The sequence below is a fragment of the Cavia porcellus genome, unplaced genomic scaffold (assembly GCF_034190915.1).
Source record: "Cavia porcellus strain 051 isolate PalLab524CR breed Dunkin Hartley unplaced genomic scaffold, mCavPor4.1 scaffold_4, whole genome shotgun sequence".
NCBI lineage: Eukaryota > Metazoa > Chordata > Mammalia > Rodentia > Caviidae > Cavia > Cavia porcellus.
The window spans coordinates 120820717-120835628 of NW_026947487.1; the positions used below are offsets into that span (position 1 = coordinate 120820717).

The window sequence follows — 14912 nt, forward strand, 5'->3', positions numbered from 1 at the left end:
CCAGCCTAGACAACTCAATCACTTGGTCAGATGCTGTCTCAAAAAATAAAAATAAAAAGGCTGGGGCTGTAGCTCAGTGTGCAAGCCCCAGATTCAGTCCCTAGTATTGCAAAAGAAAAAAAGAAAGGCTTAGAATAATACAGACTGTATTTGGAGGAGCGCAGCCAGTGCATTTAGGCTGCAAGAGTGACCTTGCCAGTGCTGTCCTTTTTCTGGCTCCATGGACAAGAGGTCCCGAGAGTGGAAAGTCGGTTGGGACCAACATGATGCCATGGCACAGCCTCCTTGATAGTTAACTTCACTGCAACTTTGGGCTTCCTGCAGAAGCCTGCAGGCCTACCTGGTATATGCATGCACACAATTACCAATTCTTATCTACACACACACAGAGTCCTACCCACTATATACATTGTACTGGCTAGTACATTCACAATATACACACAGCCCTGTCTAGTATATACAAGCATACATGCATTCCTATCTAGTACACACACAGTCCTATCTAGTATATACACATACTTGCGGTCCTGTAGAGTACATACACATGGGCGCAGTACTACCTAGTAGACATACATATAGAGTCCTACCTTGTGCACACATACACAAGCACAGTCCTACCTACTACATACAACTGCCGAGCTAGTGTATATATATGCAGACACATACAGTCCTATCTACTACCTACAGCCCTACCTAGTAAACAGCCACAGCCCTATCCAGCATTATCTATACATGTATGCACAGAGTCCTACCATGTACATACCCATATCCCACCCACTACACACAGTCTACTACACACACACAGTTCTACCCATTACCTACACTCATGCAGTCTACGTATCTAACACGCACAGACACGGTCCTACTTGGAACATACACAGACCCATAGTCTCACACATAATATATACAGGCCTGTTATATTTATTCTTATCTAGTGCATATACATATAGTCCTATGTCGTACATCCATAAAAACCATGTGGTACACACATGTAAGCCAATCTAGCAATACTAGCAAGCAAGCATAAAATATACATGCCCACACATAGTAACACATACATGCACACCTATCTAATATATATACATGCATGTAGGCCTATTTAGTACATGCATCTAGTCCTCTATATATTCATACATATATACAACCTAAAGAATGTAGTATAGGGCTGGGGATTCAGCTCAGCGGTGTAAGTACCTGCCTGACAAGTGAGAGAATGTAGTATAGCATGCAGATGTGATATTGTTTAAAAACTTTTGCATAAATGTTTTAAATTACCCAGGGGTAAGGGGCAAGCAATCTGGCAGAAGCATAATTACTATTATTATTTTTGCTTTTTTTTCTTTTGGCTTGAGACAGGGTTTCACTATGCAATTCATGCTGGCCTTGAACTCATTTTGCAGCCCAGGCTGGCCTCAAACTCACAGCAATCCTGCCTCAGCCTACCAAGTGCTGGAATTACAGGCATGCACCACCATGCCTGGCTTATTTTTGCTTTTTTGGGACAGGCTCCTGTTTTGTAGTGTAGTCAAGCTGGCTTTGAACTCACAATGTAGCCAGGGCTGGCCTTGAACTCATGGCAATCCTCCTGCCTCAGCCTCCCGAGTGCTGGGATTACAGGCACACACCACCAGAAGCCTATTTTTTTTTTTATTTTTATTTTTTTTGTCTTTTTGAGACAGGATCTCACTATGCAGTTCAGATCACTTTGTAGCCCAGGCTTGTCTTGAACTCACACAATCCTACCTCAGCCTTTCGAGTGCTGGGATTATAGGTGTGTGTCACTATGCCCGGTTTAGAAGCCTAATTTTTAAATTATTTAGTTAGTCTTTTTGGACACAGGGTCCCATTGCATAGTTGAAGCTGGTCTCAAACACAATCTTCCTGCTTCTGTCTTCCAAGTACTGGGATTAGAGGATATGGCCTCATGCTTTCCTAGTCTATTTCAGGTGTTGATTTGTTACTGAAAATCTGCTTTGCATTAACCTAAGCGACTGCAGCCCAGATGGGTCTGTGTTCTGGACATCCAGGAGTACAAACAGCCTAGTTTTCCAACCCTCCACACAAGCCATCAAATACCACCTATTGAACTGAGTGCGCCCCCTGGGACTCCTTGTCTCCCCAGTAGCTCTTCAGTGGCCCATACGGTATTTCTCTCCCATCAGGCCTCCCAGCTGGCTCCAGAGCCAAGCAGCTTCCCAAACTGTAGAGGAAAATGTGAGTGGAGGGGGAGGTCTGGGCTTGCAATTCTTAAATAATTCTTGAATCGCAGGCCCCCTGCCTCCCTCCTAGGAGGCCTAAACCCTTGGCTCTGGCTGAAGAAGAAGGAGGCTGGCCTCACGCGGGATTTTCCTCTTTAGAGGTTGCTTTCAGGTTGACAGCAGCTGCCACAGAATAGCTCTCACTTGCAGCTTGCATTTGGAGGACCTCGAAGCACCGGGACAATTGCTGATCTGCTGGCATCGACCTTGTCACTTAAACATCTTTTGGAAGCTACAAGCTGCGACGTGGGGAGGGAAAAGAGGCTAGCAGGCAAGCCAGCTTCTAGCGGGTCTAGAACAATCCGAGTGTAGTCTAAGTCTGGCTGTGGGCAGTCGTTTGAGCACCGCTACCTCACCTGGATTTCAACAATGAAGTCAAAGGAGGTGACACGACGTCCTGTCTTTGTAAACCAACGAGACTTTTCTTCCTGTTGCAGGGCAGGGCAGAGCTTGCAGCACAGAAGCCCCGGGCGACTGCAGTCTTCACGCTTTCTGGAAGCTTGGGCTGGGCTCGCCCAGAAGCGGAGAGCCCGCTCCCCCTGCTGCCTGGCAGAGGCTACTGTGCCCGCTGAGGCCGACGGCCCGACCCCCACGCGGATAATCGACGCGGCCTCCGGTCCGCTTCTCCGCAATCTTTGTAGTCTGGACTGACCCTAGGAACCCAGCACTGGGAGAGTCCTTAGTAACCGTTGCTAAGGACCAAGCGGCCGGAAGTAGATCGTGCGCCTGCGCACCCTGGAGAGCGTGGCCGGCGCTAAGCATGGCGGATCCGGACCCAGAGTCGGAGCAGATCCGCCTGAAGTGTATCCGTAAGGAAGGTTTCTTCACGGTGCCTCCAGAACACAGGGTGCGACTGGGTGCCACTTGCGCAGCGCTGTCCGCCTCGCCACCCGCAGGCCGGATCGAAGCGGCCAGGGAATCGGCGTCGCGGCCGGCGCGGAAGCGGGGGGTGTGCGGAGCGGGGGCACGCGGGGAGGCGGCGCGCGGGCCCAGGGGCTTCAGTTCCGAGCCTATGACGGCTTTGCAAAAGCAGCTGGGTTAGTCAAAAGAGTGGTAGTATACCTAGTCCCAGCTACTCTGGAGGCTGAGGCAAGAGGTTTAAACAAGCAAAAGAGACCGAGTCTAAAAAAAAAAAAAAATTAAAAAGACCAGCCAGGCATGGTGGTGCACACCTGGTATCATAGCACTCGGGAGACTGAGGCAAGAGGATCGCTGAGTTCGAGGCCAGCATTAACTGCTGTGTTAAAAATACAATAAATAAATAGGACTGAAGATGTTAACTCAGCGTTAAACTCTTACTCAGCTTGCAAGGGAGGTTCACTCTCTTTGGCCAAATGGCCCTTGTAGTGTTACCCAAAAGGGCTGTCTGTGACAGCACCAGCCTCAGCAGCACACATATGGAGCCTAGGCTGAGGGGGAGTGAGTGGGCCCCTTCTCAGTGTCCTTCACTGTGGGCTTGGCGTCGTCATCCTCTTACTGGAAAGGCCAAATGTAGCTGCTTTTCTCTTTGGTGTGCAGTGCACACGCTTGTTATCAGTTTCGGGTGAAATTCCCATCTTGCTTGTCCCTTCAGCTTCCAAGCGCCCCATGGTGGCACCTCTCTTTCAGTTAGGACGATGCCGGAGTGTGAAGGAGTTTGAGAAGCTGAACCGCATCGGCGAGGGCACCTATGGCATTGTTTGTGAGTGGCTGACATTGGGACATAGAGCCTCAGGTGGGCTTCAGCTGGTAGTGGGTGCGCTGTTGCCGTGGCACTGCGCTGGGCTGGATGGGACTGTGTCCTTGTACTACAGACCGGAGCTAGGCTGGTTGGGGAGCCTTCTTTGCTGGTGCGACTCCATGTGCTTCACAGTCTGTCCTGGTAAGGAAGAGGGTCAGCACACCAGTACAGTCAGTACAGAGGGGTGGAACTGTCAGAGTGATAACGTGTAGAGCTTCCTGAAGCAGTTGGAATGTCCAGGTCCAGGAATGTGAGTCATTCTATCAAGTGCTTGGAAGTTGCACAAGATGACAAAATGCTTTGTGAAATGATCTTTGCACAAATAACGGTTGCTTTTTCTAGATATAGTAAACAAACCCACAGCAGCACTGCACACACTAAGGAGGAGAATGCACAGGTAGGGCTGAAGCCAGGTTTCAGCACATAGATCAAAGCTAGGTACACTCTGCCCAACTTGTATGAGAGGAAGGTCTGGCTAGCTTGTGTCTCAAGCTGAGGATTTGCATGTGCAGAGCAAGACTAATTGTCACTAGGCATTAGGCCATCAAGAGAAGGGGCCCTGGGGAGTTGAGGGGCCTTGGTCAGGGTCTAGAGTAGACTACTCTAGATGAGTCCCCATTCTAGATCGGGCCCGGGACACAAAGACAGACGAGATTGTTGCCCTGAAGAAGGTGCGGATGGACAAGGAGAAGGACGGTGAGTGGAAGTAAGGGTGTGAGCCATTCTGGTTGGACTTCAGCACACTTCAACAGTGTGCCCATTACCTAAGGTTTTCTTCGTACTGAACCACTCCAGGGCACTTGCATAGTGATGAAAGGGCACTTGTCATCCATTCAGGCCTCAGCTCCCCAGTTCTATCCCCCAGGACTTGTGGGTTCTCTGTTGCTGCTGTCCTGCTGCTATCATGACTGCCCCCTTTTATCCCAGCTTGGCTGTTTCCCTGGTGCCAAGCCCCAGGTCTGCCCTGCATCCTGCAGGGTGCACTGTCACAAACATTGCTGGGCCCAGGAGGTGCTGTTTGATGAAGGGTTAGGTTTGGTGCTGGGGATGGTGGTGGCTTCTTGTGGAGTGTGTGAGGAGCTGGGACGCCATGACACATGGTGCTTACATGGCTGCTTTGTCATAGGCATCCCCATCAGCAGCCTGAGGGAGATCACGCTGCTCCTGCGTCTGCGCCACCCCAACATTGTGGAGCTAAAGGAGGTGGTGGTAGGAAACCACCTGGAGAGGTGCATGTCCCAATTTATTCCCTGGGAGACCAGTGGGCCTGGCTCTGTGTTCCAGGAGACACAGGAGGGAGCATGGCTTTGTCTTGACTGCCTCCGTACAGCATCTTCCTAGTAATGGGTTACTGTGAGCAGGACCTGGCCAGCCTCCTGGAAAACATGCCCACGCCCTTCTCTGAGGCCCAGGTATGTGGTCTTGACCTTTGGGCCAGGGAGCTTGAGAATGTGGAATTACCTGTGCACACATGTGGGGTGCGGGGAATCTGGGTTCCCACCATCCACACAGCGCACAGGTCACTGAGAAGCAGAGGGAACAGCAACACTTCTCAGCCATACCAGGCTCTTGAGGCTACTTTGGGGACTGCTGGGTTTGATGACCAGGACCAATGTATGGCCAGGGCCCAGTGTGGGCTGGTGTGACCAAGGCCTCCATACTCACACAGGTCAAGTGCATTGTGCTGCAGGTGCTCCGGGGCCTCCAGTACCTGCACAGGAACTTCATCATCCACAGGTGGGCAGGAACCAGGACAAGGGATCCCATGTTTTAGGATGGACGATCTGTGCTGTGGGTGTGTCTTGGAGGTGGGCATGAGGATCTGGGCCAGGTGGCCCTCCAAATGCTAGAGGACAACAGTGGACACCCCACGTTCCTCTGTCTGTGGGGAGGGGTCCAGGACCAGGTGAACTTGAGAAGGCCCCATGTACTCCTGCTCTGTCTAGGAGAACTGGGCCATGTAGACACCCAGGCCCAGGCATGTGTAGGGCTGCAGTCTCTGCTGTGTGTGCTTCACCCCCACTGGCGCTGATACAGCAAGAACCACCTGGAGTGCTATGGTGACAGTCTAATCTAGTGCCCCGTGGGGCTGCTTCCTGAGAACACTAGTCTTCTCTTTCTGTCATAGGGACCTGAAGGTCTCTAATCTCCTCATGACTGACAAGGGCTGTGTGAAGACAGGTGCGTACCTGGCACTGGCCATGTGTGTGCGCATGCACGTGTATGTGTGCTTGCATGTGTACGTGTGGAGGAGGCGAGGGGTCCTGGAGGCCAGGCTGGCTTGCCTGTCACCTTAGAGCCCAGCTCTAAGCCCAGTCATTAGCCTTTCCCTCTCTACCTTTGCTACAGCGGACTTTGGCCTGGCCCGGGCCTATGGTGTCCCAGTGAAACCAATGACCCCCAAGGTGGTCACCCTCTGGTAAGTCCCTCAGAAATGTGGAGCCCCTGGGAGTGGATGTCTTGAATCTGTAGGAGCTAATCTCTGTCCCAGGGAAAGGATAACACGATGCAGCCGCAGGGGATCTGTCTCACACATGAGGCCCCATCTTGTCCTGATGCAGCCAGAGCCTGCAAAGGGAAGGGTGGTAGCTTTCAGTAGTCACAGAGCAGGCTGAACAGGGTGGTGGTTAGGGACAGGACACCAAGGCCTGTGTTGCCTCTGCTGAGTGTCATTTGGCGCCCCCTGGGAGAACAGGCTGACAGTCTTGAGTGCTGCATGGAGGATGCAGCAGTTTGTGACCCAAGGACCCCACTGTCCATGTGGCACTCTGCCTGCAGCACTGTATGTGTGTGTCACTTGGGTTTGGGGTTTAGGGCTGGGAGTGATGATCCTGTTTCTGAGGCTGCCTTAGTCCTCAGGGTAGCTGTGCCCTGCGAGAGATGGGCTGAGGCCCAGAGCAGAGCTAGGAGCAGAGCTGAGTGGTGCCTGTGTTTAGGTACCGTGCCCCTGAGTTGCTGCTGGGGACCACAACCCAGACTACCAGCATCGACATGTGGTAAGAGGGCTGCTTGCCCTGGGGGGATGGGGCAGGAGTGAGGGGCCATGTGAGGACATCACACTGCTGCTGCTTGTCCTCTGGCACTCAGGTCTGCAGGAGGCAGGTCCATCCTCATCACAGTCATGTGTCTGTCCCCTCCACAGCACCTTCTGACCACAGTGTCAGCACTGTACTCAGGGAAATCTGTGACCCCTCCCCTGCAGGGCCGTGGGCTGCATCCTGGCTGAGCTGTTGGCCCACAAGCCCCTCCTCCCTGGCACGTCTGAGATCCACCAAGTTGACCTGATTGTGCAGCTGCTGGGGACGCCTAGTGAGAACATCTGGCCGGTTTGTGCCCCTACCCATCCCTGGCCTGCCTGGCCCCATGCCTGTCCCCGCAGGGGCTCCAGCTCTCCCTCCCTACTTTCTGCAGGGCTTTTCCAAGCTGCCACTTGTCAGCCAGTACAGCTTGAGGAAGCAGCCATACAACAACCTCAAGCACAAGTTTCCGTGGCTCTCAGAGGCTGGGCTGCGCCTGCTGAATTTCCTCTTCATGTATGATCCCAAGAAAAGGTGTGGGCGCCACCTGTAGCACCATACCCACGTTGTTGCTTAGATTTGGGGCTTAGTACACAGGGAGATCAGGCTGGGGCTGGTGATCCTGTTGCTTAGACTGCTCTGGGCCCTGTACCTGAGAGGGTGCCCGCCTGTGCAGAATGGAGGGTCCTTCAACTCAAATCCCGTGTTCATTATTTGTGGTGCTTGGGACAGACTCTGGCATCTGTTCATGCTAACTACACTCCACCATGAACACAGCAAACTTCCTTGAAGATGGTTCCCCAGAGCACAGGCTGCACTGCTATCTGGACAGCCCTGCCAGGCACTTGGGGTCAGATGCTCAGTGAAGACTCACAGGCTCACCCTGGGCACCCACTGGTTTCTGGGCAGCAGACCCCTACTTATCATCTCCCCTTCTGTTGGTGGACATTTGGCCCAGAGGTTGCAGAGCTGGGCTAGGCACATAGCACACAGGCCTCCCTGAGGCCAAGGGTCCTGTTAACAGGCTGTCTTTCTCTAGGGCGACAGCAGGGGACTGCCTGGAGAGTTCCTACTTTAAGGAGAAGCCCCTACGTGAGTTCCCTACCCCTTCAGGCTCAGCTTGGCTGGGTTTGAGTGGCAGCCCTTTGTCTGTGGGGGCCAGGGTGGGCTCTCTGCAGACCCCTTAGGAGATGAGGAAAGCTGGGCTAGAGCCTCAGTGAACTAGGGTTCAGACTGGGAGTGCACCCCCAGCCCACCAGAGGGTCTCCCTCTTCTGCAGCCTGTGAGCCGGAGCTCATGCCCACCTTCCCCCACCACCGCAACAAGCGGGCTGCCCCAGGCACTGCAGAAGGCCAGAGCAAGCGGTGCAAACCCTGACAGTGGCTATGGGCGGACTCCAGATCAAAGAGCCTCTGCTCAGCAGCAGGCTGGACTGTGGCCTACAAGGAGGACTGGGGCCTTGTAGCGCCACCTACTGTCGCATACAGCCACCATGCTTGTTAATGCCGCTGCTGCACGGAACCCAGGGAGAATGCTGGCAATCAGTTGAGTCCAGGGTCATCGTGGTCTTCTGGGGCTACCTAGGGCACAAACAGGCTCTGATGACCTCAGGCAGAGCTGACCAGAGTCCAGGTGGGAGGAGGGGCCTGGGGTGGGGTGGGGACGATGGCAGGGGAGAAGTGACATGATGGACACCCATCCTGGGATAAAGAGATAAAAGCCTTCCAAGTATATGTGGTTTCACCATTGTTTAATGTACTGCAGAGTTCTGACTTGTGTGATAAGGACAGTATCCCCAGGGTGCTGGGCAGGGCTGGGATAGGGAGATTCAGAGAGGAGGCAGTGAGGATAGGGCACAGGTGGCAGTTGCTGTGCCTACCCCCAAGTGGACAGGGCAGACCTGGCCCATCCAGTCACGTAGGCAGAAAGCAGCAGAATGACTCCCTCTGGGGTCGCTGTGCCCACTGCCTGGATCAACTACAGGCACTGGGGAACCAAGGGCTCTTACCCCTCCCCAGCCAAGGAATAGCCTGCAAACTCTCCGGGCTGTGATGCCCTGGGAGAGACCCAGTTCTCAGGTCAGCTGTGCACCTGGTGGAGCCTCCCAGGTGGACCTATGTAGTGTAGGGGACCCTTCCCAAACATGGGAGGAGGCAATTTGCCCTGAACCCCAAACTGCAGGAAACTCTCAGGAACTGTGGGTATCAGTGGGCCTCTAAAGGGCAGGGTCCTTCCTGGGGACAGGTTTGGACACTGTGACAGACAGGCTGACCCTCCTACTGCACATGTGGGCTGGGCATTGAGAGAGATACAAGAGAAGTCCCTATGGCCCAGCTCAGCCTCTGCTAGCAGAGACAGAGCCCCTTCCTACCATGCAGGGCATGTCCAGGACAGCAAGGGATAGCCAAGGGCCCCTGCCATCCCCTGAGAAGCACCATGGAAACTTGCCTGGAACCACCGGCCAGTCCGGCCTAGGGTCGGCCCCCAGGACTGTCAAAGAGCAAGGTGTCCACCTGGGCACGCTGCAGCCACAGGCGCTGCTGAGTATCACTGAGTAGTGCCCGCAGCGAGTGCCCTGGGCGGCAGGTAGGCAGTGCAGTACAGTGGGCAGCATGTAGCTGGTGGCAGGTGTCACAACATAGGGTGGGCAGGGCACCAGGCACTAGGCAACTGTGTGCCTGGTACCCAGGGGGTTCAGGGACAGAGCTGTAGGCTGAGGCCAGTGTGCTCTCTACCCGCCTAAGCCTGGGGCTGGACTGCCCTGGGCTCCCAGGGGCTTCGGGAGTAGCCAAGTCCCCAGGCCTGCTCAGCTCATGGCACAGCGAGAGGAATGAGAAGGCAGAGGGCTCAGGCTCCAGCTCCTCTTCCAGAGCCCCATAGGGTGGGCTGCTGGCCCGGGGCAACTCTTCTGCTGGGGGCTCCCAGGTGTGGCCTCCACTGCCCCAGAGTTTGGCACTCTGTTCCCAGAGTGGTGGCCGGTAGACCAGCTCCACGGGGGGTGAGTCAGGGCCAGGCGAGGGCTCTGTGTAGAGACTGACCTCTGAGCCCTCATCCTCCTGCAGGTCCCGGTACAGGTCCAGGGGTGCCCCATAGGTGGCAGGGTGGCCTCGAGGGGGCAAGGGTGGTGGTTCCTCGTCCTGGGCCAGGCGCTGCTGCAGCCAGGCCACACAGGAGGCCACATCCCCACTGGCCCGACGTGCCTGCAGCAGATCTTCAGCTGGCAGCACACTGGTACCCAGCTGGGTGAGCACCTCCCCCAGGATCTCACACTCCAGCCGCAGTGCAAAGCAGCCCAGGGCCACCTGGACCAGCTGGCAGGCAGGAGGTGGGGTGGCGACCATCAGGTGATAGTTGTCCCTTCGTACGTAGCCCATCTTCTGGAAGCTCTGGATGAGGAGCTCCTCGGAGAGCACGCCCTTCAGCACATGCACGTAGCCCCCGGAGAAGGTCTGCAGAGAGGGCCTGGTCAACTGCTGCCCTCCTGGCAACCCATGCTGCTACCATAGCCAGCTTGTGATCTACTGCCCGCCCTTGGGCTGGTCTGTTGGGGAAGGTTGGATGGCAGGGATTTCAAGATTAAAAGCAGTTAAGTCCCTGGCTTACAAACATCTGAGTTGTAAACTTTTGCAGGAGTCCTGTATGGACTGACTTGGTTGGGTTACAAATGCATCTGACTTATAAAAGCTCTCCCAAAACTGACTTCTTACTCCGATGGCTCACAGTGCAGAACAAAGTAAAGAATGGTGCACTGAGAAGTTCTGTTCTCAGGGCCTGCTGGCCACCTGTACTCTAATGGTTCCCCTATATTTGGCATTCTTTTTTGTTTCTGGTTTTCTGTGTGTGTACATGTATATGAATGGGCCTTTCCCCAGAACTATATCCCCAGCTCTTTCATTTCTTTGAAGATATCTTTTCTTTTTTGCTAAATCCCCAGCCTTCTTTTCATTTCTTTGAGAAAAGATTTCAGTAAGTCACTCAATTGCCCAGGGTAGGCTGGAACTTGCAATCGTCCTGCCTCAGTCTCCCAGAGTGCTGGGACTACAGAACAGCTTGCTGCTGCTGTTTTTTATGTTTGTTATGGGTATTTATTTATTTATTTATTTTTTGTCTTTTTTGGTTTTTATCGGTACCAGGGTTCGAACTCACGACTGCCTGCTTTCAAGGCAGGCGCTTATGCCGCTGAGCTAAATCCCCAGCCCCTTGTTATGGGTTTTTGAGACAGGGTCTTGCTATGTAACCTACAATGGCTTTCAACTCACAGTGATCCTCTAGCCCCACTCTCCCAAGTGCTGGAATTACAGGGGTACACCACCATACCCAGCAAAACAGGCAGTTTCTTAAACACTACTACTCTGGGCTTTCCCCGCAACAATCCTTCAGAGGTTTCCTTGCCAGGATAGACTTTGTGGTGCATTTTCCCTTGCAGCGTGGTATTGTACCGTGTGGATGAACCATTTTTAAAAGGTCTCTAGAGACCAACGTGCAGCTGGTGTGAGTACAGGAGTAACAGGTGGGAAACTGCTTTCTAAATTACAAAGCCTGTAAGGCTGGAGAGCACCGTCAGGGCCGACCTAGCATTTCAGACTTTCGGCTCCCTGCAGCATTCATCTTGACCCTTGGCAGGATGACACCTGCCAGGTATTTGGCATCAGCCGCTACACTTCCTCTCTCGAAAGCCTATGAACTGGACCACTGTTTCCCTTTGTTAGAGGAAATGGCTCAGCGATACTAGGCAACGTGCTCAAAGCCAGAAGAAGGCCTGCCCCTGCCCTTGCCCAGTCTGTGGGTACCCAGAGCTGGCCCATCTGTTCCCTCTTGTCCTGGTGGGCCCTACAATCTGGTCTAGACGATGAATGGAAGCCCTGTTACCGGACCAGCACGTGTCCCCGCGGGACAGGTGGCTTCCTAGCACGGCAGGAGAGGCTGTTACTGCCATGACAACCGGCGGAGGCGTACCTCGCCCACATGCGTGCGCTCTGACGTTATCACCTTCCCACTCTTCTGAATGAGCTCAGGGTGCGCGGCAGCCCTACCTCCCCAGGGCAATCCCCTGACCCCACCGGTAGTTCTCGTCCCAGTCTCAGCGCCCTCCTGGGCTGCCAAGGGCGCAGCCCAGACCTTTGAGGGATCACCATGACTATAGGTCCTCGACCTGTGCGCCCACCCTAGGGTTTCCACAGCCACGAGGGCTGCGAGGACACTGAGGAAGGACAAGATCCCTATCAGGTGGCGCCCTCGCAGATCTGCGCCCACTGAAACCCTCTGAGCTCTCGCACCTTGATAGTGGTGAACTCCTTCCGCCAGGGCAACAGGTACAGGTGCACAGCTGCCAGCTCCAGCAGCTCGAAGGCGCGCGCCAGGCCGCGCAGCGCGGGCGCCAGGTCGGCGCGGCCCCAGAGCCCGTCTGTGAGCAGCGCCAGCGCGTCGTCCTGCAGCGCGCCGTGCAGGTCGAAGTCTTCCACCAGGATCTGCCAGAGCACTGCGCGCAGCGAGGGGTCCCCGCACACGCCTGCGCGGCCGCGCCGCAGCTCGCGCTCCAGACACAGGCGGTAGTCTTCGGACAGCGAGCTGCTGCCCATCCTGGTGCGGCAGCGGGTCAGCGCGGGCCTCCCCACGACACTCGCGCCCTGCCGGAGGCCGTGCCCACGCCCACCGGACAGCGTGTGGCTTGCGGTGCTACCTCTCGGTGCCCACTGTCCCCGAGGTACCGAGGCCGCTCACGGTGAGCCTCCCAGGCTCCCTCCACCGGCGCTTCCGGCCCCCAGACCGCGGCCGCAACGTCGGGGCGGGGCCTGGCTCCGGACCGCCCGGGCGGCGGAGGCGGGACTTTGGCTTCCGGGCATCCCGGGTGTTGGCGTGGCCTGGTCAGGACCGCCCCGCGGCGCCATTGGAGCCTGCTTTGGTGGCTCCGAGGCTTTGCTGGCGATCCCTAGGAAGGTCCTGAAGCCAGCTACAGCCCTATCCTGCGGGACACCTGCAGGAGCTCCTTTACCGGTTCCTGTCACCGCGCAGTCCGTTGTCCTCGCGGGGTGCTACTTCTCAGTGCTGCAGGTATCCAGGAGCGCTCAGTCAGCGTCCTGACCTTAGTCCACGTGGACTGCTCGTGCCGACCCTCGGAGCACTCTGGCGCCTGGTGAGGGAGCAGCATCTCCGGGTCGGAGATTGGCCAGAGGCAAGGCGGCCTGGGCTGGGGCCTCAGCGCTTCCTTTTTTTTTTTTTTTTAAGTATCCCAGAACTTCTTTGTTCTTTTTTAAATTTTGAGATAAGATCTTGTTAAATTAACTGCCCAGGCTGGGTCGAGCTTGCTAGCCGTCTGCCACAGCCTTCCACATAGCTGGGGTTACATGCGTGCTGCCATACGCCTGTGATTCCCTACTCAGCACGCTGAGGAATGAGGATCTTGAGACTGACACTAGCTGGGCGAGACCCCTATCTCAAAATAAATAAGGGCTAAAGATGTAGCTCAGTGCTCCCTGGGTTCTCAGTATCAGAAAAATATTTAAAAAGCATCCTCGGGCTGGAGATGTGGTCCAGAGGCACAACGCTTCCCTAGCTACAAAAGACTCCATTAGAAGCCGTAGGGTCCATTCACAGTGCACCGAATGACATAAAAAGGGACGTGTAAAACAACCAGACAACCAACCTAGGGTAGGTGGGTTTCCCTTGTGGGCTAGGTCACTGCCCAGTGTCAGATCCAGGGCTGCAAATCGGACCCTATCCAGGCTTCCTCTGAGCCCTAGGCTTACAACATATTTTCTTTCCCTAGCTGTGATCTTCCCTGCTTGGCCCCTCCACTTGTTCCATGGGTGGAGGAGGGACGGCCTTCAGGAAGCTCTTGGGGTCCTGGCTTTAGCAACCATATTCTGCTAGACTACACCCTCTTCTCAGCAGCCCTGCTCCTCTCCTCTCCAGGCTACAACCACAGCAACGCATACCCCCATGAGACCTGCCTGGCCAAAGGTGCCTGTCTGCCTTCTCTCCAGAGGTTTCAAAGGAAACTTGATAAATGTTGTAACCATGCAGGCAAGTCTCCCTGAGGCATGTGGCTGGCTGCCCCTAACACAAGCTGTCCCCATGAACCCGCCCAGATGGAGATAAGGAGGAAAATAGTAGAAGACTTGCAAATACACTTGAATGGCATCGTGTGACTGGTTCCACCTGGACAGCTACCGAGGACAGATACTTTCTCCTTTGCCTTCCTTGTTCTTGGTGGAAACCATCACCCTTGTGGACTCACAGGGCAGACATACAAGATCAGATTCCAGCCACATGCAGCTGAGGCCAGAGGTGCCAGTTGTTCAGTTCCCAGGTCACCCTATAGCTGCCCCACTACATACTCACCATTGTCCAGCATTCTAAAATCTTCCTGATTCTAGTGAGTATGAAGTTGTTTTTTGTTAGTTTTAACTTGCATTTCTTTGCGGGAGACCACCTTGAGGCTGAGCAGCAGAGGCTGTGATTAATTTACAACTGGCAGTTATTAATACGAGGGAGAAAGTCCAAGGTCTATGTGGCTGGGAGAGAGGTTCCCTTTGGCATCTTGGGTGAAACACTCCCAGGCCACCGGCCAGAGCGAAAGTCAGCAAACAGTCCGTGCTGCCCTGGGGCCTCAAACCCGAATCAGTGCTGCAGCTGATGGTACAGTTCTTGCCTAAATTACTTTGCTAAGCAGTTATTTACTGTCTTTGAGCTGCTGTCCTGAAGGCTACGCTAGAATGGCTTGCTGTTCATCTACAAATACAAGTGTGCATCAGCGGACCAGTCTGGCTTCTCTTTTCCCTTCGCAAGCTCATTACTTGCACTGAGATTCCAATAAACGTAAACAGCTTTTTGATCTCTGTCCTCATCTGACTCTGACCACACTTGAGCACACTACATAGCACATGTTGACCTCGAACTTGTGGCAATCTTCCTGTC

At 54.5% G+C, this 14912-nt stretch overlaps 2 protein-coding genes across 12 annotated transcripts; one reads left to right on the forward strand and one right to left on the reverse strand.

Moving 5' to 3' along the window:
• The first annotated feature begins 2846 nt into the window (after window positions 1–2846).
• On the forward strand, window positions 2847–14829 carry Cdk10 (cyclin dependent kinase 10). 11 transcript variants are annotated; one of them, XR_010047124.1, is made up of 14 exons: window positions 2849–3105; window positions 3867–4119; window positions 4603–4674; window positions 5105–5207; window positions 5309–5390; window positions 5648–5715; window positions 6107–6159; window positions 6328–6397; window positions 6915–6974; window positions 7181–7304; window positions 7390–7529; window positions 8035–8087; window positions 8275–13046; window positions 13762–14829. XR_010047124.1 is itself a non-coding variant. In XM_063247870.1 (13 exons), exons 1-13 carry the CDS (start codon window positions 3019–3021, stop codon window positions 8370–8372), a joined length of 1221 nt encoding a protein of 406 aa, XP_063103940.1. In that variant the 5' UTR covers window positions 2848–3018; the 3' UTR covers window positions 8373–14829. The 11 variants fall into 11 exon arrangements, 10 of the variants coding, with proteins under 10 accessions (XP_063103941.1, XP_063103940.1, XP_063103939.1 ...); XM_063247870.1 differs by having other exon boundaries at window positions 2848–3067; window positions 3871–4119; window positions 8275–14829; XM_063247869.1 differs by having other exon boundaries at window positions 8275–14829.
• Spata2l (spermatogenesis associated 2 like) lies at window positions 8729–12574 on the reverse strand. The gene is made up of 2 exons (XM_003461194.4): window positions 12272–12574; window positions 8729–10444 (listed from the first exon to the last, which is right to left on the reverse strand). The coding sequence occupies exons 1-2, from the start codon at window positions 12572–12574 to the stop codon at window positions 9467–9469; spliced, it is 1281 nt and encodes a 426-aa protein (XP_003461242.2). The 3' UTR covers window positions 8729–9466.
• Window positions 14830–14912: the final 83 nt, after the last annotated feature.

What these genes read in the sequence shown, in the direction of transcription:
- Cdk10 (XM_063247869.1), top strand. Translation starts at nt 3,019, where the DNA reads ATGGCGGATCCGGACCCAGAGTCGGAGCAGATCCGCCTGAAGTGTATC. An exon ending in CGCCCTTCTCTGAGGCCCAG is followed by an intron (nt 5,391 to 5,647) that starts GTATGTGGTCTT and finishes ATACTCACACAG; the next exon opens with GTCAAGTGCATTGTGCTGCA. An exon ending in AGGAACTTCATCATCCACAG is followed by an intron (nt 5,716 to 6,106) that starts GTGGGCAGGAAC and finishes TTTCTGTCATAG; the next exon opens with GGACCTGAAGGTCTCTAATC.
- Spata2l (XM_003461194.4), bottom strand. Translation starts at nt 12,574, where the DNA reads ATGGGCAGCAGCTCGCTGTCCGAAGACTACCGCCTGTGTCTGGAGCGC. An exon ending in AGGAGTTCACCACTATCAAG is followed by an intron (nt 10,445 to 12,271) that starts GTGCGAGAGCTC and finishes CCCTCTCTGCAG; the next exon opens with ACCTTCTCCGGGGGCTACGT.